A 22328-nucleotide genomic window follows, 5' to 3' on the forward strand; every position below is an offset into this window, starting at 1 on the left:
ATTTCTATTGTCTCCAATATTTTATAAAATACTGTGAGCCCACGCTGAACCTAATGTTCGTAAAATATTAGTCATAATGCCCTTAAGTTTTACTTACATTATAGTTATTATCAAGTTAGCAGTGGAATCCAATAATTATAAATTTAATTAGTGACTAATAAATATTGTATAAAATACTGCGAGCCCAAATAAAACCTAATTTCTTAGAATATTAAACATATTGCCCCTAATTTTGGCTAACATTATTCCTGTAATCTGGTTATAAGTGGAATATAATAATTATTAATTTAATTTGTGACTTAAAAATATTCTATAAAATATTGGGAGCCTGCGTAAAATCTGATGTTCTTAAAATATTAATCATAATGCTCCTGATTTTGACTAACATTATTCATATTGTCTAGTTAGAACTGGAATCTAATATTATAAATTTGATTCGTGACTTTTAAACATTTTATAAAATATTGAGAGCCCATTTAAACACAATGTTCTTAAAATATTAATCAGAATGCCCCTAAGTTTGACTTAGACTATAATTACTATCTACATAGACTTGGAACCCAATAATTATGAAATTAATTTCACGCCTATAATTATTTTATTGCCTCAACCATCTTGGGGATGTCAAATTATGGTTATTTAAATATTTTTGCACTTTAATGTTCTGCTATTAGTAAGGAATTTTTTTAAAAAGCACAATAATGGGCCTTAGTGTGTATTAGGGCAATGTGCAATGCAAATTTTTGCCCAAATTTGCGCTGGACACTGCACAGGCCTTGTCATGTGACTGAAAAATTTGTACAGGTGTGCAAATTTTTGGAGCGGGCCGCATGACCTTCCCTTTTTGAGGGTTGAAAGAAAGTGGTACCCTAAAATCTTATGGTACTAAAGCTAGTGGGTCTATGCCAGTGGTATATGACTAAAATCTTAGAAGTTGTGCCCTACAAATGGCTCCTTTGGAAGGGTTTTGTAATGGTTTCATATTATCCTTCTCTTCTGCAGGCAGAGTTGCTGGTCAAAGTTCAGATATGGGAGTTGCTGCTAGATCAGCCGTGCCCCCCTCATGAGAAGCAACAACTTGCACACATGCAGGACATGCTTGGTCTAGGTGTGTGAGGAGAAGACTGAGTATATTCTCAGATGTTGAATTGCGCATCGATTGTATGAGAGTGGAAAATGAGTTTTGCGACTTGCTGCTCTGGACACTCCAACCTGGTTGAGACAAGATGGAGAGCCATCGGGTGAGGATCTATCTAATTTGATACCAAATTGAGCATGCGATGACGGTGATGATGAAGATGAGGCCGACATGTCAGAGATGGGGCAGGGATGGTAGAGATGGCAATGAAGGGATGCAACGAACTACCTACAGGCTAGTGCATACATGCTAGCGAGTGGGGGCAATAATGTCGACACGTTTTCTACAGACAAGTGTTTGCATGTCATTAAGGGCGACTGATAAACATTCATTTAGCGAACAAAGTGAGAAAGATCTCACGAAAACCTCATCAAACTCCATCTGGGATCAATGCACATTAGCTCAAACTTCATATACGAATCCAAGGTTTACAGGAAACAAAATAGAATGTTTATTTCCCGTGGTTGTGAGCTGAAGCATCATTGACAGCAATTATCGGCAAAATGAACTAAGATAAAATTGTAACCGTTTTCAAGGATTCAACAAGTTTAATTATAAGCCCTTCAAGAAAAAAGAAGAGTATGGTATAAAGGACAAACCTTCACAGTTCCTCAGTAGGCGGTTTATAAAGTGGCTAGGATAGGTTCCTTTCTCTCATCAGGGCTTCAATCTTCTTGACGTCTTCAGGAGAATCGACACCATGGGCATCGTGGTCTACCTTAATGACCTGCAAACGAACTTAACACATCATATGTTGCCCTTGAGGGATTGAGGAAAATGATATTTAAATCAACAATAAGTAAAGGAAGCACCTTCATCTTGTAACCGTTTTCAAGGACCTTAAGCTGCTCTAGATCCTCCTCCAGCTGCAAAGGAGTAGGAGGGAGATTTGGATAGATCTTCAAGAACTTTGAGTCGTAGCTCTGCAATGAGATAGCGACAGAAGATTTTCAGATTTACTTAAAGAAGATTCCACAACAGTCTTACTACCACATAGCTAATAAACGGGAGACTGAACTGAACTACCTGAATACCCAGATGTAGAAAATAAGGGAACTTAGGGTTGGGTTTTCCCGACCTGTACATCATTTATTAGAGCATTTCTTTGTCAATAAGAAAATTTCAGAGATGCATTTTGTTAAAAATCAATAACTACTTGTTGAATGGGATTAATCCTCTGGAGAAATAAATTGCATAACCACGGTTGTCCACGACACATTTGACGCGGTTGGTGTCAGCTCCATCTTCTGGTTTTAGGGACGTCACAGCTGTGCTGAACACTGCATCTTTCGAGGTCTGCATATGTGCAGAACCATGGAGTTCATTTAAGATAGAGAAAACATAATCATTTGATGAAAATACACAAAGATATGAGAGAAGGACCAACGGATCAGTTACATATGACAGTTAATATTATATATTACTAAGAATACATTTATTTTAAAGTAATCTTTATCAAGTCATAAATATAGTACACATTTTATAGAATTAGTACATGAAGAGCAGTTTATCAAGATAAAATGAGAAGAATAGTACTTGTAATGCCTGTACGACACCATCTATGATCTCAGGTTCAATGAGGGGTTCGTCACCCTGTATGTTTACAACAATATCATAATTTTTCCCAAGTTTCTGCAGTGCCTCGTTGCAACGCTCAGTTCCTGAGTTGCAAGTCAAAAGTTGTTTAAGATTAAAAGGGAAATCAAACTCGAGAAATTAAAATAGAGACATGATGATTCCCTAACCATTTAGGCAAGATTCTGATGTCATTATCACATCAGCACCAAACCCCCTGCAGCACTCTGCAATCCTTTGATCATCTGTTGCGACTACTGTAAAACACATGATTTCAAACATGATTAAAATTTTTTTATGAAAAGTAAAATACAAAGAATACATGTGGGATCTATATCTGCGCTTGATTGAATGATCATGGTAACCAAGAAGAATCAGCCAGTAAGTCTCATAAATGTGAGACATATAAAGGCAGATGTAAAAATAAGAGAAGTTATTACAGACTATGGTACTCAGGTAACTTTAAACTGACTTGGCCATCCCTTCAAATGTGAGACAACACTATGAACGTGAAGAATAAAATATATCCTTTTGAAAGGGAACAAAGATAGTGGCCATCCCCTATGAACCAAAGTCAATGTTCTCCTTCAGGGACTCCTTTTTTTAAGTGATGGGTCTTATTTATTTCTCAAGATGCCTAATCCAGTTCAATCATTTTCTTTTCATCAGAGTTTCTAGACATTTTCAAAAAATAAAGACAATATCAAGGGATCAGAAAATGTCATTGACAAATATACTCAGCGAAAGAGCTTTTAGTAAATCCAGTTCGTAGAAAACGTATGAAGATGTCAAGTACTTTCTCCGATGCACATGCCTTGCAAATGCATGAGTATTCAGCACTTTCTCGACTGTGACAACTTTTGGCGGAAATTAGAGATTTATTTCATCGACCAAGTAGGAGATCATTCTGCAGATCATAATTTATGCCTTTAATTTAATAGATATTGCCACCAGGAGGAAAATAAGGTGAAAGTTTAAATTAACTTATCTTTTATGAACCAAAATCCTAGTAAGAAGGATAAGATATAGGGTGATCAAGAAAAAGTAGATAAACAACAAGAAGGGATTAGGAGAGGGGGAAAATCAAGATTAAAAAAAACGAGAATATTTTTTTTTTGAAACAAATTAAAAACGAGAATATTAAGAAAAAGAAAGACACAAGAGATCAAGAAGGTTCTCCTGCCTGTGAAAGTCCTTGGATACCTAAGCCCTCTAGAGAGTGCACTCTCCTAGGCATCCACTGGAGAATTCTTCTTCTTTTTTCCCCAGTTCTGGCCCCATTTGTAGACTTGAGAGGATAAAAGCAGAAATGGTCTCATTACTATTTTCTCGCTTCAAGAGTCACACCACTATCCTCGTAGGGAAGGCTAACTAGCGGTCGTACAGAAGGAAAGATCAGAGTGCGGGTCTACGTTTTGAAGAGATAACTGAAATAGGCACTCGCGCATTGGAAATATCGGAAATCAATAATAAGGAAATGGACAAAGCGACGATCATACCAATATGGTCCAGAGTTGAAGCCAATTTCGCCCTTTCCCACGTCCGCTGCAAAGTATTTCTAACTCATAAAACTAGTCAGGCAACTTCGGTATCTTTCTTTGAAAAAACAAATTACCCCTTTCTAGAAAAAAATTAACTAAATCCTAGATCCAGACACTTGCAACTTAGTCCATCAGTTAAGTATTACCTCATCAAATGTTGATTCATCCATCTTAAATTGAGACTCAACCACTCGTGTGTTTGAAGCTACATTTTTAGAAATCGTTTCTTGAACAAGCTTCCCGGGGGCAGATATTAAGCGCGAATATTCTAACGACGAAGAAGGAAAAAAAAAAAGGAATTTCCGGTTAAAAGAAGCAGATCTCGGATTCATGCCTGATGAAGATCTGACAAACATTACCGAAAACAAAAAATCTTCAAGGACTTAACACCAAAACATAAAATAAGCGCTAACAGGACAATGCAGTAAGGAAAAAAAAACTCTTTACCTGAATCATAGGCTTGCCGAGGATGTGAACAAGGGGCTTTCCCTCGAAACGAGTGGAAGCGTATCTCGCGGGGATAATACCCACTACGCGTGTCCGGAAGCCACAATGCCGGCGGCGGTAGAACGCTGCGCATGCCCCAGTTACAGCCGCGGCTCCCAGCAACAACCCGTGCACGATCCACGCCTTCATCCCTCCTCCAGATTGTTTGGAGGACGCCATGAAATCTGCGTTGCAGATCACCATTCTACGAATGATTTAACAAATTTCTGCTCAAACTTTTCGATTCCGACTTAGTGGGAGATCGCAGATGAGATCGATCCGATCTTCTGGAATTCTTGAACTTCGCTGATTCTTGCTACAGAAGTAGAGTTTTGGCTCCAACTGCAGTTGTGAAAATTTAGAAAAGGCCTCGCTATCGTCTTCATTCATCAATTGACGAAATATGTTGAATATGTGTGTAATGCCCTGCTCTCCCTAAAAAAAGGCACCAAGGGGGAACAGCGAAGGTGATACAGTGTATTTTCTTATAACTTCATCAATATTCTAATGTAAACTTAGATGAAAAATGCCTTCTTATAATTAATATTTTGTGATAGTAAGAAATATTAAAATATGTTATTCTTACTAATGGGAGATATTTTATTGGATAATTCAGAGTTCAGATGAATAGTATACAAAAAATATATAGCAATGAGATTTGGAAAATTTTATGATGCAATATCACATTAATTATCTATTTTAAATGTATCAAATGCCCAATAAAATTATCTATAACTTCGTTTCTTTATCCCCTAATTTTAAGTCTGTTTCAATATCAACTCGCCTCAATTGTTGAATGTGCTCAATTGCTATGATACATCTAAAACTCGCGTCAGTTTCTTTATCACCTCAATTTTTCATCATTATGTCTCTAACTATTCTGGTCGATTAACTTCTTCTAAGATTTTTATTTTTGTTCAATCACATTCATTTAATTTATGATCCCCAATCAAGTTATACTTAACAAATAGTAATTTTTACGTTACAAAGGTTTGATATGAATGGATGTAACAATAATGGATTTATCATCCCGAGATCTATATTCAATGATATCCTTGGAATGGTAGCATTGTGTTGTCCTAATGATTTGATGAGTATGATAGATCATTGATAACTTGCAAAATAACTTTGAACTCTCATGCATATTACATATATATATATATATATATGTATGTATGTGTCCTAATGTCCATATTTGCATGTTAACATGGTTAAACGCACCAAAATAGTCTTTACTATGATTTTACGATTTTTCCATGTTTTAAGATATTTTTTACATCACATTTTGACCTTAGTTCGTTGAGGAATTCATTTTTGCAGGTCAGAAAATAATTGTTTAGAAGTTGTAAAGGCATTTACTAATTTTGCTGGAATTTTCCATATCTTTTTAGAATTTTCTGACGGCATTTAGCTAAGAAAATATGTTTTAGAATTAAGGAAGTATAATTTATGATTATTAAATAAATTTAATAGGTTTTTAAAGGGGTTTTAAACTTACGGCGAAGTGTTATATATAATTCGCCAATCTCTCGGCCAATGATTGGGGCAGCCAATCATTGGCCATAGAATAGCTATGGCATTGCTATTTACGATGCCATAATTATCCAATTAATGCTAGCTTTATCTGGAGATCTATGATTGCATTGCTTTTAGCACTAAGGACACGTGGCAGCACATGATCCAAAGGCAGAGAAAACAAGGAAATGTACTGGCGAATCAGAATGCATTTTTTTATCTGGGTGGCACCCTAATGATAGAAAATGCATCTAATGGTTGAGATTAAACCATTTTAAAATCGTGATATCTGGAGATCTAACAGTCAGCTGGGCCCAGATTTGAGGGCATGTTTGTCTTTTCACCCTATTTGATCCATACGATTGGATCATAAAATAAACATCGGGAAGACGGGAAAAACACTAACAATAAAGTCCATCTTTAATTGATCCTTGATGAAGGATCATGTTTGTTTTCTTTTCCTTCAAAAGAAAGTATGAGAAATGAAATTCAACATTAAAATCATTATCCAAAGTTAGTTGTGGAATGGATTATAAATTCTTACTTATGTATGGAACATGCAGCGCATCTTTTAAATAAAGATTTTATCATATGTGATGATTTTAGAAGATCCAATGGAGAGAATTTTCATACATGAGATTACCAACTGAAGCTGATCATTGCCAAGGTAACTGGTTGATGAAAGTAGCATATTTTTATCTGATGTAACATGATGTGTGGCACCACTATCAGGATACCATGCTTCATTTGAAGATTTTCCAGCAGTATCAACAAGATAAACTCGAGGTTGACTTTGGGAGGATGTTGCTCCTTGAATCCGCTGCTGTTTTGTGTTCTTCCAGGACAGTTCTCCTATGTTGGAGAATTTACTGCATTCATGTGCTCGATGTCCAAACTGGTAGGAATCTATTATTTCTGGCTCGTCCTCTTCCACGACTTCCCTAGTGATTTCTATTGTGATATCCATCCTCTTCTTGTTGAGTATAAGACTTGGTGTTGCAAATTTGAGTATTATTTGCAGCTGGTCCAAAGAATTCTCCAGTACTTTATTGTTGACAGTGATGTAACACGTAATCGGCAAGGATCGATCGGCACGTGTTACAACACAAGAGGGTTTAGGTTCGTGCAAACGGTGTACGATTTCAATGAAATGCGAGTTATAAAATCAATCATAAGTACATAGCAACAACGAATAATTCTGAAAATTGATTAAGTTGACATAATTTGATTGGTCACAATCAGACTCCTCAACGTCCCTTTGGACCAATTAGACGTCTACGACAATGAGGGGAAAAGTCAATTACTCGATGGCGTGCAGTTCCTTTTGATAAGAACAAGTGGAACCACAAAGGAATTCCCTACCTCTCACACATTTGTGGTGGCTACATCCTACACGATGATTTGAACTCTCGAAGGCGATCGGAAACACAATTTCAACAACACTGGAGAAAATAATCGAACTGTGAATGTTGGGGAAGTGGTCGAACCTCGAGGGCTATGTCCGACGTAACAACGGGCTAGTCTGAGGCGACAGTCAGGGCCGGAGAGGTTGATGTCCGGTGTGGGAGCAGCGGGCAGCGGCATTTGGTGATGGGCAAGTCAGAGAGGAAGACGGGCGTTGGAGTGAGATGAGCACATGGACGTCCGTGTGTATCAACGCACGAACATGTGGGCACACGGTGAGAACGCACACGAAGGCGCATGGGGCATGACAGATGAGGACCACAGAGTGCGTGAAGCACAGTGGTGCTGGGCACGTGCAGGGCTTAGCACACGTGCGAGGTGCGCTCGCAGGTGTGCGGGGACGCAGCGCGCCGTTGGGACACACGCGGGTGCTGCACGTGGGGATGCGTGGGGCGACGTGCAGAGCTGAACGGGCGCACAGGAACGACACGAGGGTGTGGTGAGCACAAAGTGCTGGGGCGCACGGGGTGCAAGCGCGCGAAGAGGAGTGTAGCGGGGCGTGTGATGGCAGCGTTGGCATCAGCAATGGCGATGACGACACGGGTGCACTGGCGGCGGCAGTGGCAGCGCAACGGTGGTGATGGAACGATCGGCAGAGACAATGACACACGGGCGGCAGCGGCACGGCGCGAGTGGGATCGAACCTCAAGAACACTTCAAGAGAGATTTCTTGGCACTTCTTGGATGAGAACAGATCAAGAACCCTTGTTCTTGATGAGGGTTGCAAGGAGACTTGCTATGGCGGGCGACATTGGTGATGGTTCCTCCATGGAAGTTTTGATGTGCCAGGGCGTGGCGACGATTCCCCGCAATCTAACACTAAGAGAACAATAAACTCCCAAGGGGGGAGGAGGGCGGGAGCCAACTGAAGAAAAACCTTTCAAATTCAATCAACTCCAACTTGGCTTCTTGGGCATGACGTCCTTCATATAGGTTAGGGGCATGCCCAATTGGGCCATAACGGGAAAGGATCGTCTCGTGACGAGTGGCCTTCTCTTAACAAAAAAATGAAGAAACAATCCAAAGGATGAGGCCTAAACACGAATATGCCCGTCCACAATCTGAAATGAAAATTACAATTGCGCAAATACAAAAAGAAAGATAAATCGCCCGATGACTCCTTATTAAGCCGAGTACTTGAATAACATGTTGCAGACGTCAGCTTGTGCTGCTCGATGTGGCTGTTGGCGTCCGTTGGTGTCGGTGGCGAGATGGTCCCCCATCAGATAGGCCAGATATGCATCATGTTCTTTTAAATTGTCTGATTTTCTACAGCATTTCCTTCAGAATCTGCAACAGAAATAGGTAGAGGTGAACCTTCAATATACTTTACTAATTCGTCGCCATTGAGAATGGTTAGGATGGAGCTATTCCAAGCTTGATAATTGTCCTTGGTAAGCTTGATCAATATCGTCATTCTAGTGGGAACAAGTGCTGGGACTTGTCCTGTGGTGGATACTGCACCAATACTCAGAATGTGCATGATTGAACTGTAGAGTTGTTCTTAAGATTTCCTCAAAAAATGACTTCAGGTCGATGGCTCTGATACAATGAAGATATCTCTCAAGAGATGTAGAAGTAGAAGAAGAGAACGAACAATAATTGTGGTAGAGGAAAAGGAAGATAACATGAGTCGAGTAGAAGAGTTAAGAAGATCTTAGTTATTTGCTTTAATCTTATTAATAACAGATGGGTTAGTATTTATAAATCGTAGATTAGTATTTACCAGCTAGTAATGGGAAGTTATAAATCGAGATTCATAACTTCCTATCTAGATTTAATTTTAACCGTTAGATCGTTTAACTGTTATGTTAGCCCATCTAGATTTAGTCCTATCCACTAGATTTCTCCTATCTAGATTTAACCCTATCCATCGATATTTTCCTATATTTAATCCTGTCCATCTATTTCTCATAACGAGTATAAGTATAAGTACGTGGTCGTTTCTTACTAGTGTAAGTTATTTAACATCCTATTGATTGATGAACTGATGACGTGGCCCTTGTTCCTCTTCAACTCCCTCTCACTCTGTCTCTATTTAGCTCTTCCGCTTGCTCTCTCTCTTCCCTTCCTCTCTCTCTCTCCCGTTCCTCTCTCTCTCTCTGTATCTATATAGCTCTACTGCTTGATTTCTCTTTCTCTCTCTCTACTCCTAGATTTGCCTCGAGCTCTCTCTTTCTCTCTCGCTCTCTATTTCAAGCTTTGCTCTCTCTCTCTCTCTCTCTCTTTCTCTCTATGTCTAGTTCCCCCATTTGCTCCCCCTCGCTCTCGCTGTATTGAGCTCTTCCACTCGGTCTTTCTCTCTCTATCTTGCTCTCCCCCTTGATCTCTCTCTTTATCTATCTTGCTCTCCTGCTTGCACTCTCTCGCTCTCTCTCTCTCTCTCTATCTATCTATCTATCTATCTACCAATCTATCTATCTATCTATCTATCTATCTTGCTCTCCCGCTTGCTCACTCTCCTCTGTCTCTCTCTCTCTCTCACTTAAGCTCTCTTTAGTGCTCCCACTTGCCCGCTGTATCTCTTTATCTCTTCCGCTTGCTCATTCTCTCTTCCCATCTGTCCCCCGTGCGTGCCTTATTAATATCTTGCTCGCTCTCTGTCTCCATCTCTTCCCAACGCTTGCTCAGTCTCAGTCAATGTATCATTTCCACTCGCTAAATTTCTGTCCATACACCTCTTAACCACTCTCATTTTTTGTCTCTCCCTCCAAATGGGTGTCTCTCTGTCTCACCCTTTATCTATAATCCCCCTTGCTTGCTCTCTCCCCATGTTTATCTACTAATGTTTATTACTTCTGACATGATTTCTAGGGGAAATAAACATGTGTGATTATGATGAGTATCAAATTGAAAAGTATGACTTGACCACGGAACTAAAGGTCTTTTTATTTGTCACAAGGCAGAAAAATTAGCATTGACAAAATCCAGAGTTAATATGATTAATTTCACATTCAAATATGTTTTTTGACTAAGATTTGACTCAAAATTAGTGATTAAATGGTTTTAAATTAACAGCTACATTGGATTCCACTAGAAAAACAACGAATATTTATCAGGTTTTGTATTGAGCCATTGATTTATCTCATTTTTTTCATTTTTAGATCACAAATTTATGTGAAGGAAATAAATATGTCTTCATCTCTACTTTATAGGGGATACAAAATTACATTCTTAATCGATGTAGATCTTGCCACAAGATTGGAGCAAGACATACACTCATCTAAAAAGAAAATAAAAATGGATATTTTTTACAAATGATTTTATTGGACTGCGTTGTTATAATTAGATAGCCTGATTTGGGAAATTACTGATCATGCCTAGCCCTCATGTTTTCATCTTATTCTGAAGGATAGCACTTGTGCCTTATGAGGTAAGACATGGGCTCTAACCTGCTTCACGAGTTTCTGGCTCACTCTCCCAATCAATTTTCTAGCTCAAGCCTACGGTGTGCAGCCTGATAAGCTGACTTGATGACAAAATCGCAAAATCCAATCAAAACCACAATTCCTAAAAAATAGTAAGAATAATCTTATAGAAAATATATTCTGAAGAAAAATCACTTTTTGATAAAAGTAATGTAAAAAGCAAGGAAAAAACAAGAATCCATACAAATTTGTAATGATATAAGGGGACTTCCAAAATAAATGTTTGACATATTTTGTGAAAAATATTTTCTAACTAATGATATTTACCTTATATACACCCCGTCGCCTCCACCCGCTCCTCCCGCGCGTGATCGTGCGTCGTCTCGCCGGTGCGCCACTCGCCAATCTGCGCCCGCGCGCCTGCCCGCACCTGCGTGCCACGTGGTCGCTGCACCCCGCGCTGCGCGCGCCTGCCCGCACGCCATCCTCGCTCGCGCCGCCAGCCAGCGTGCTCGCGCACCTGTCCAATCCGCGCGCGCGCTACACGCGCCGCCCGCCGCCTACCAGCCCGCGCCGCACCGCGCCGCCGTGCCGCGCGCCACCGCTACACGCAGCCCCCACGTCTACCCACGCACCCGCATGAGGTCTCAGCTCTGCTCGCCCTGCCCTTGCCGTCCACCGGCTCCTCGTCCGCTCGTCCAGACCCACTGCCCGCCGCTGGTCCATTCCTCGACATTGACTTGGACGCGCCTTCGCTATGGACTATCGCCAAAACCAGGTACCTATTCGTCTCCCCTCCATCTATTTCCAGTATTATTACATGTTACAGTCTCGTCTCCCGCTATCTCGTCTTCTACCAACTTTTCACTATCTTGTTGATAGGATAGCCACCTCGTTGAGTGAAAGGTCTTTTTCTTGTGGTAGAAGGTTAGACGTTGACTCTGGACGCTGTACATCCTTGGGCCGTAAAATGCCCTTCATTCCTTAGACGTCTAGTTGGTCCTAAGGGTCATTGGGAGTCTAATTCAGGATCAATATCTCCTATTGATTGACATCGACAACTTCTAGCGCTCATCCGTGGTTTTCTTAATTAACATACATTTCATTGAAATTATGCACCTTTTCTCCGTCTCTTGTGATGTAATACGAGCCGATCGATCCCGGCCAACACCGTATTACATCAACTAGATTTAAGGTTAAATAATGTCTGTAAGGCTCTGACTAATGCAAAAAATGTATGAAATTTTCCAAACTAAGCACAGGGTGAGTAAGGGTTGAATTTATAAGGAGCAGGTACTTAAAAAGTGGATTAAAAATTAAAAAAATTAATGCTATTATGAATTGTTCTGTATTTCTTTTATACTTTTAATATATTCTAGTCATTAATTTCATCAAAAATGAATTTAACCAATTTAACTTAATCTTGAAATGATCATGAAACACTTGTACGTTTAACAAAAATATCAGGTCAAGAGCAGAGGGCACATTGGCACATAGGTATGTTATGTTTGAAATAATAAAGTGCTAAGGACACTGGATTGATTGAGTGTACTCGGTCAAGCTGAATTGACTCGCTTGGGCTGAGGTGAACTGGCCAATTTGAGTTGACTCATTCAGTTAAGTTGACTTGTTCTTGCTGCACTGACTTAGTCAGGCCCCAAAAATACGAATTGCACACAAGAAGTTAAAGGGTATGTAGTTTATTGTGTGTGTAAGCATGGACTAAACAGTTGGAGGCAGCGATGGATGTGAGGCATACCAGATGGCAATGTGTGGTTGATAGAAATAAGGCTTGACTTCATTAGTAAAAGCTTATAAGTTATACAAAAAATTATGGTATTCCTTGCAAGCACAAAGCAAGTGAGGGTCGATGATGTTGGACGTCGTCGTAGGCGTCGTCCGACGGATTATTCACTAAGTGAATGTAACGATGTGATGCGAGTATCCTACGTGAAATGTACATGCAGGGCCGACGAGTGGGGTTCGTCAAGTTCCGAGCTCCAGAGCGGGCGACCGATGGCGATGACGGTGACCTTCTGACCCTCGTCGGAGCTACGACGGTGACTACGATGCCGAACAGAATAGTTCTGTAGGGGCTCACACGTAACAGGCGGGCTCGTCCCATACCTAGGAAGATGCTCAATTCGTAGTTTTATCGAAGTGATTCTCTCACCTAATCTAACCTGAGCGCACTGAAAGACGTAATGTAACTGACAAGCAAGGGAACGATGTACCTCGTCGGTAGTGACATTCGTTGTCGGCGTCGTCGTCAGTGCAAAGGGGCCGGTGCGGGCAGGTCGGTGGAGGTGTGCTGGAGGTGAGCACGACAGGGCTCGACCGGCGGCGGTAAAGTAATGCTGGAGCAATAGTCGGAGCGGAGACGAAGACAAATGAGGAGCGGCGAACGGCGCAGCGAATGGCCGTGGTTCACCGCGACAGCGTTGAGGGATACTCAAATAGCAGTTACTGCATTAGGATCGAGCAGCGGTGTGGCGGGAGCGCGACAATGCCCAAAAGAATGGCAGCGTTACCGACGACTGTATTGGCGGCTACAGATAGAGGCGACAACGGCCATGGGCGGGACGGGTACTGCATGTATGCAGCCTCGGGCAGCGGTGGGATCCCACCACGGGCAGCAACAGCGACTACTGCGGCTGGCGTAGGGGGTGGCACGGATGCGGGCACAGGCAGAAGACCACGGCGGCAAACCGGGGAGCAAACAGGGCGGTTTTAAGAACAGGAGTCACAGCGGTCCAGACTTGAACGCAGGCATATTCCAGCGTTTGGCGGCATGTTGGGCGGTGAAGCATCGCTCGAGCGTCACCTCTACTGGGTCACCTGGTGTGCACCTGCCAAGAACAAGATCGTTCAGCGTCACCCGCGACAGTGAATATTCACGGTCTGATCAATGGCTCGATCTTGCAGGTGGGTCATTGACCTTGTGGTGAAGACGACTGGATGACCGCGAACCCGATGCAGCGAGGCAACAACGCGCGGCCATGAATATTCACATGTCGGTTCACGACTCGACCTGGCGCGTGGGTCATTGACCTGGGATGAAGACAATCGGACGACCGTGAACCAGATGCGGCAAGGCAACAGCGCGCGGGCGTCCGACAAAGGATCGACGAAAATAACGGCGCCCCTCGTGAGCCAGGCCAGCGGCGATCCAGTGATGTTTCCCAGTCCTCCCTTCTCTTCTTCTTCTTGTCCTTCCTCCCTCCTTCCTCTATTCTTCTCACAGTGAGGTCTGAAAACTGAACTTGTAACTTCCATGTACATGGTCCCATCATGGCCTTATATAGGGCCATGATGGCCCCTTACAAGGAGTCCAGGAGGAGGAGCCCAATAAGAACCTCCCCTCCCCCATTTACAACATAATTAAGAAAATAACCAGAATAAAATGACGTGAAAATGAAAGCGATACGAACAGATACGAAACATAGTGATACGGACACATCACGACGAGTAGGGTACACTCTTTGTGACGAACACAAAACAGAAATCAGAACGACTGAAAACAGAAGACAAAAACATGAAGATACGGACGCGGACGTGCCCTACCCAGGGTATTTAAACCCGGTCGTCTTCATGGATGCTTTGGCATGCCGGTCGGGCTGGATACGGACCGGTGGTGATGCTGATGACGACGAAGATGACTCTGATGATTCGTTGGCGTCGTTTGGACGCGCTCCATCAATTGAATTCACTAGGAACAGATACTGAATAAGTGAATTTAATTATAAGTTCTAATTTTAATATTTATATGTTTTAAATAATCAGAAATAATTTAATAAAAGAAAAATGGAGTAAAGAAACATAAATAATAAGACGATGAGAAAATAATTTCATATTTGACCTAATTTATTTAAAATAATTTTAACAATTATATGGATTTTATAATGATAAATAATAATCGAATCTAATAAAGTTGCCTTAACAAGCGCCTTAATAGTGTGGAGTGATGTTGTTGGGTACTAGGGCCTTGACTGAGACAACTATAATGATTCATTTAGCAGAAGACTTTGTATTGAATCATAATGACATTCTAAATCTATGATAAAATCAGATATACATAGATAAGATCCATGATTTATTAGTACCTTGAGCGAGATGGATTGAATGTTTCATGTGTCAAGCCTCTAGTGATATTAATGTTATCACTGGTGCCATTCTATCTCATTAGAAGGGGAGAAAAGGAGAAGATAGTTTGGAAACCTGAACAATTTGGCCAGGGCGAGTCATGTTCAGGGCCATCTCTTTTTTTATAATGAAAGATAATTTTTAAGAAAACCTGTTGACTTTATCTATATCTTTTGACATCGAAAATACCATTTGTGTGTGACCCACTAGCCCCAATAACCTTTATTGGTCTCCAAATCAATTCTCTATAGCATCATAAAGATTAATTAATCATTTATCTATTTAGCCTCATGATGGGTTGTGTTTCCAGCCGGTGGGGTGTCATGCTACACCTCCTGCTCTAGAAGATACAGAGAAATATTTTGACTTACTCATGGAATATTTTTTTCATTCATTATGTGTATGTATAGTTACTCATCTGCTATAATGAATATATTTTATTAATTAACATTAAACGAGATGTGGATGTATGATTGGTTATCCAGCCACATATATCTCCATTAGAAGGGAATTAAGGGAAGCAGATTGAGCAAAATGGAGTTTTACCCTTGCAAAATTTGGCAAATATGGCTGCCAATATGCACCAACAAGCAACGTAGTGGGCAAGTAATGTTGATTTACCATCACTAGTGGTAACAGATATGGAGGAAGATAAGTACCAGCGAGCACTGAGTTAGTGGCGACATGAAGAATGGTGAAAACCTAGCCTATCACTGACAATGATACTCTAGGAAAAAGAACAAAGACCTAATTTTTAAAACAATAAGATGACACTAACACTTCTTCATCTGCCAACGAAATGAATGATACTTTATCTTCATCTGCCAAGACATCACTCCGATCATTTGCTCTCAAAATTTAAGATTGGACGCAAATGAGATTTTAAATGAGCAACTCATTCTACTAATCATAATTGCAAAGAAATTTTAAAGGTGCATTTTAATAAAGATGGGGGTGTGTTTATAGATTAGAGGTTATTGATGGATAAACAGAATAAAGACGAAGCTATCCTCAAAATTTATCTCTAAACTCTTTATGGATAGTTAGACACCGCGATTTGAAGTTGGATCATTCTCAGTTGTCTAGTTTTCTCTTTGATCTATGTGGGGGAATACAAACATTCAAAAATATTTTGTAAGACCAAACTAAGTCAAAAAACTGCTTAAAATGTTTTTCAATATTCAGTATATATATATATATATTAAATCTGATAAATTTATTTTATTTTTATATAAAATAAAACATTACAAATATCAGTCACATGTTTAGCATGAAAATGGAAAATCAATAAAGATTTTTTTATAAAATATAGATGATCACATCACCTTGTGTGGATTTAATTTCACCGTTGTGTTTCTCCTTGGAAGACTTTCTCCAAGCCATTCATTTCTCAACACTATTCATAGATGTATACATACAATCAATGCAACAATGGATCTCTTCTTCTTCTTTCCCAAGACTTTCTGAAGATATAGTAGTTCTCCTCACTATTAATGTTTTTTTATGAAATAGAGTATATTTGATCTGAATAGACAAAATTTTTTGATCAAACTAGAAACTGGGTCAAGTTTAATATACATATTTGATCAATTCAATTTGAGTAATCAAACTAGATAAAAAGGCTATTCGACCTGTTCAAAAAGAGCTCTCTCTCACTCTCTCCCTCTATCTCGCTCTCAATCTCTCTTATTGTCTCTTTGTCTCTCTCTCTCAATCTTTCTTTCTCTCTCTCCCACCCTCTCTTGATATATCTTATTGTCTCTTTCTCTCGCTCTCTCTCTCTCTCTTGCTTTCTCTCTCTCTTGATATCTCTTATTATCTCTTTCTCTCACTCTCTGGCTTGATTTCTCTTATTGTCTCTTTATCTCACTCTTTCTTTCTCACTCGCTCTCCCGCTAACTTGTTCTCTCTTATTGCCACTTTCTCTCTCTTGATCTCTCTTACTGTCTCTTTCTCTCGCTTTCTTTCTCTCTCTCTCTCACTCTCTCTTGTTCTCTCTTATTGTCTCTTTCTCTCGCTCTCTTTCTATCTTTTTCTCATTCTCTCTCTCTTCATCTCTCTTATTGTCTCTTTCTCTCGCTCTCTTTCTCGGTCTCTCGCGCTCTCTCTCTCTCTCTCTTGATCTCTCTTATTGTCTCTTTCTCTCGCTTTCTTTCTCTCTCTCTCTCTCTCTCTCTCTCTCTCTCTCTCTCTCTCTCTCTCTCTCTCTCTCTCTCTCTCTCTCTCTCTCTCTCTCTCTCTCTCTTTTTTTTTTTTTTCTCTCTCTCTCTCTCTCTCTCTCTCTCTCTCTCTCTCTCTCTCTCTCTCTCTCTCTCTCTCTCTCTCTCTTGCTTGATCTCTTTATCTATCCTTCTCTCTTGCTTGTTCTCTATCGCTCGCATATTCTTTCTCTCATTTCATGTATGATACATATTTATTCATAATTAATTTGAATAGTACAATCTGATCCAATCCAAACCAGACAGTTAAAGTCAAATTGGTTACGGTTGTGTGGTACAATTTGACCCAATCGGTTAGATCAAGTCTGAACTAATTTTCTGTCTTAAATGTTTGAGATTAAGATCTGATTGATAAAATCCGTTATCCCTAAGAATCAAGTAGTATTAGTGGATTGAGCTGACTGAGAATAAAAGAAGAAACAGGGTTTTCTGGTTTGGTTGACATGGAAACATATAATGGTTGGTGATAACATCCTAAATTATGTGCTTAATTTAAGTAATTAGTACAAATTTATCCACTTAAAGAGTTTAAAATAGGTTAGTTATCATATATTTACATGTTAATTTGTATTCCAAGTGAATTCTGATTTTTCCCTAATTTTCTGTCAATTTATGAATTTATGGAATTTTTTTAATCTTTAATCAATCTATTTAAATGTAAATGGCAGGGTTAAAAATAATTTTAATGTTAGTTAATGAGGGGATGAATAACTGAATTTTATAGATTTTTCTAGAATTTTATTTAATTTTTTGGGAATTTATTCAAAGAAGAAATGAATTTTTAAATAGAAAAAGGATATAATTATAAGGAAATAGTAGTTTAAATCAATTTCTAAAGTCAGAGGGACGTTTCTGGAATTTTGTGTTGCAAATATGTCCTTAAAACAGCTCTCGGTCATGCATTACAGGGGTAAAGATCCAATATAAAATAGTTTGAGACTTTTTACCAAAATAATCTAAATTTTCTATATTTTTTAGGGGAATATGGAGGAGAGAGAAAGCAGAGGTGCATATGTACAGATACTTTTGGGCGGCATCTGTTTGTGTGCGTGAATTAAATCAGAGAATCTGCACAAAACTCCAATAACTTGATTATTTTGTGCAGATTCTCCAACGGCCACGTGGCCAAATCTCAGCCGTTGGAAGAGAATCCGACGGCCTAAATGTTATCCGCATGTGCATCATTTTTGGGAAGTAAATGCACTGGCCATGCTGCGTATACAAAGTGCATGCACGGGAGGTGACGTGGCAGCTTGTGAGTGGTCGGCACAAGTAAAACACACAGGTAAGTGCATTTTTAAAGTTGTTTCTGTTATTTTTTCTCATTTCTTTTAAATTCACGACATGGGTATGTGGTGTGCCACGAGAGGAGGCACCAAAACACTTTTAAAATTCACCAACCAATCAGGGATGAACACGACATGACGGGTAATGTGAAATTAAAAATATAAATGAATATTGATCCAAGGGCTCTGATCACTCAATATTCATTTATGAATACCTTTTAATGTTGAAATCAGATTGAGCTCAAATTTTTATGTTTGTCTCCACCCAAATTTCTATATCTACAATTGGATCAATCAGATCAAGCCTACATTGAGGGATAAAAACTAATTACTTATTGGGGGTAAAAAAGTAATTTTCACCATTTAAGCTAAATATATAATCAAATTTTGAGTTAAGGAGGTCATTATGGAAGAAGCTCTTTCACATCTGCTAAACAGAGAGGAGAACCAGCTTGGATCATCTGCATTTGGTATTTTTTACTTCATGATATTTTAATTTTTGTGTAATTTGGATTATGTGTTAGTGAAATTTGTGATTTTTCTTCATGATCTTTTTCTGAAACTCTAAATCGCTAGGCTTGAACGGCATGTACAAGCCCTTTCTTGGATTGAGAGGAGAGATTATGAAATTGATCTAGCTATCCACTTGCACTTTAATAACAAAATTATAAAAATTTTAATTTCTAGGAAAGACTAGATTGTGTTAATGAGATAGTATAGAGTAAATTTGGATACCCACGTCCCCCAAAACAAACTAAAATTAAAGTTTCTTCTTAATCCCTCTACTTGACTCCTTTGATCCTTTGTATTTGATCAAAGAAGTCAATTTAGAGATCCTTCTTCCATTCTTCCCATCTCCACTACCCTCATTTCTAAATTCTTCATCTAATTAGGGTGATTTGATTTTCATTGAAGATTAAATTAAGACTAATTAGGGCCAAATTATTCAAGTAGATCACTAATTGAATTAACTTGCAGGCTTCCCTTGGACGATACCTATACTTATCATTATACATCTTAAGTTAAGGGTTTATAAATTTTATTGTATAAGCTAAAATCAACAAAAATTGCCTAATTATTACCTATACTTATACAAATTTCACAATTCACCCTTAATTTTTGGTTTATCATGTGCCCCCCTCTATTTATACTTATTTGTGAAGTTTCAAAAAACGGTTCTTATAGCTTTAAATAAATCTGATGAAATCATTTTTAGGATATTATTTTTCCGTTGTTATTTGAGTTAATTTATAAACCTTCATTCATAAAGAGTTTGACTTGTTAATGTCGGTGATGAGAAATTTTATATCATGAATTAAGATTACAATGAGGTGAGAAGGATGATCACTAAAAATAGATCTATGGAATAGTGTCACACAGTCAACTCTGAGCTAGGTCTCTTGCAACTCTAGCGTGTGCCGGCCTTAGTGCTCCGAGCAAAACAATGAGCATGCTTGATCTCTTGCAGCGAAAGTCTTTGCAGACGCTTAACATCACATAGAAGGGGTTAGAGGAGATATTGGGGATACAGCCCCATCAGGGAATAGGGTAATTGCATTCATATTATGAAAGGTTACATCGTAGTTGGGACAATTACATGGGAGAAGACGAGGGGTGATACAAATGAACGAGACGTGGCGCCTTGCGCCAAGGTAGTGTCGCCTTTCCCCCTCGAGGCCACTGCTCTGTGCATGCGCGCTCGCTCTGCCGCTACATGTGTGCCCCGGGCCGGGCGCCGCGTGGCCGCGGGTGTGGCGATCACACACGCCACCCCTGCCAAGACGATCACACACGCCACCAACACCCGCGCCGACACCTTCGCGCATAGTCTACGCGACGCCGCTGCCTTCGACGCCCCAAACTGGGCGCTGCACACCCAGCACTACCCGCGAGAGCGCTACGCGCGCCCTCTATGGCCCTCCGCGCTCTTAGTGTGCCACATGCCTTAGTCTCCTGCATACGCAATGCGCGCGCTGCCTGCGCGGCCGCTGCACGGCACCCCGCACAACTCTACGCGTTGCACCCGCGGCACGCCACTCGGCTTGCGCGTCCCACGTGTGCACGCAGCACTTCTTGCTCTCGCGTGGCGCTTGGCGCTCGCGCTTAGCATTGGCGCCCGCGCATGGCACTTGGCGCTAGCGTGCAGCGCTTGGCGAGCGTGCTCACGCCTGTCGGCCCGCGCACCCAACATGGATGGACTTCACCTTATCCGTCCCACCTTGGGCATGGACGGGCACTTGATTACGTACTCAATCTTATGATAGCAACCGTGGCGTCCTCCCCGATCAATTTCCCTCTTTGCCAGGACTGCTTTTGCTTCCTGATCAAAATGCGCCCGCACGTTTGGCAGCGCATGCTGGGGCTAGTTCATCGCCGCGTCTTCGGGATCTGGTACATATTTCTTTAGAACCGACACATGGAAGACCGGATGGACCGCCAGCCGATGGGGAATGTTGAGCCAGTAGGCAACCCATCCGATCTTTGCTACCACCTCGAAAGGTCCATCATAGCGGGGTACCAGACCCTCGTGACATTGCTTTGCTTGCTTCGTCTTCAACATTTGCGCGTTGGTGTTCAACAAAACCAGGTTGCCGACTTGGAACTCTACGTCCCTTCTGTGTTGATCGTTGTACTTCTTCATTCTCAGAGCAGCACATTCCAGTGCCTCGCGGGCTTCCTCAATGCGAGCATGATAGTCGCGCACAAAGCGGAAGGCCATGAGGAAATGTCAGTTCCCTTTTCTCTTAACCACTTTCAGAGGAGTTGGTGGCTGTCTTCGCGTTCCAATCTCAAACGGCGAGTGGCCTATAGCGGCGAGTGCAAATTGCACTGCATCCCACAGCTCCACCCAATTCTCCTGATTGACTGAAACGTAATGTCGTAGATACTCTTCAAGCATGGAGTTTGCACATTCCGTCTGACCATCTGTCAGGGGGTGGAAGCTCGTAGAAAATTTGAGCTTGGAGCCCATGTACTTGAATAATGACTCCTAGAAATGACCCGTGAATCTTGTATCTCGGTCGCTAATGATGTCTAGTGGAAGACCTCAGTACTTCGCCACATGGGACATAAACATACAAGCCACGCCATCTGCATTCACCTTCAACGTGGTGGGGATGAATGTCGCATATTTGGAGAAATGCTCCACGACAACCAAAATGGCATCGTGCCCACCCACGCGCGGAAGACAAGTGATGAAATTCATTGAAATAGACTCCCATGGTCTACTCGGCCTCAGGAGAGGTTACATCATTCCAGCTGCCTTCGCCTTCTCCGTCTTTTCTTGCTGACACACCAAGCATGAACGAACGTAAGCCTCCATATCTCGTTCCATTCCCAGCCAGTGATAGTTGCTGGACAGGAGTGCAAGCGTCTAGGCCTGCCCTAGGTGTCCGGCATGGGGTGTGTTGTGTGCTTTCAAGAGGAGCTTACGACGCAGCCCACCCGCTCGCGGCACATATGACATGTTCCCGTTTGCATAGATAATGCCATCTGCTATCTAGAATCTTCTTGTCTCGCCCACAGCAATGCGCTTCATGAGGCGAACAGCTTCTAGATCATCTCTCAGCGCCAACTTGATTTCATCAAGAATG

At 40.8% G+C, this 22328-nt stretch overlaps 1 protein-coding gene across 5 annotated transcripts; it reads right to left on the reverse strand.

Moving 5' to 3' along the window:
- Positions 1-1620: 1620 nt before the first annotated feature.
- Positions 1621-5176, reverse strand: CKS (Nucleotide-diphospho-sugar transferases superfamily protein). Of its 5 annotated transcripts, none has more exons than XR_013580937.1 (9): positions 4702-5176; positions 4401-4459; positions 4213-4271; positions 2884-2970; positions 2675-2799; positions 2338-2434; positions 2165-2216; positions 1951-2061; positions 1621-1865 (listed from the first exon to the last, which is right to left on the reverse strand). XR_013580937.1 is itself a non-coding variant. In XM_078572911.1 (9 exons), the coding sequence occupies exons 1-9, from the start codon at positions 4942-4944 to the stop codon at positions 1773-1775; spliced, it is 966 nt and encodes a 321-aa protein (XP_078429037.1). In that variant the 5' UTR covers positions 4945-5170; the 3' UTR covers positions 1621-1772. The 5 variants fall into 5 exon arrangements, 4 of the variants coding, with proteins under 4 accessions (XP_078429037.1, XP_078429036.1, XP_078429039.1 ...); XM_078572911.1 differs by having other exon boundaries at positions 2295-2434; positions 2884-2967; positions 4702-5170; XM_078572910.1 differs by having other exon boundaries at positions 2295-2434; positions 4702-5168.
- Positions 5177-22328: the final 17152 nt, after the last annotated feature.

The sequence above is a fragment of the Wolffia australiana genome, chromosome 3 (genome assembly GCF_029677425.1).
Source record: "Wolffia australiana isolate 7733 chromosome 3, ASM2967742v1".
Taxonomy (NCBI): Eukaryota; Viridiplantae; Streptophyta; class Magnoliopsida; order Alismatales; family Araceae; genus Wolffia; species Wolffia australiana.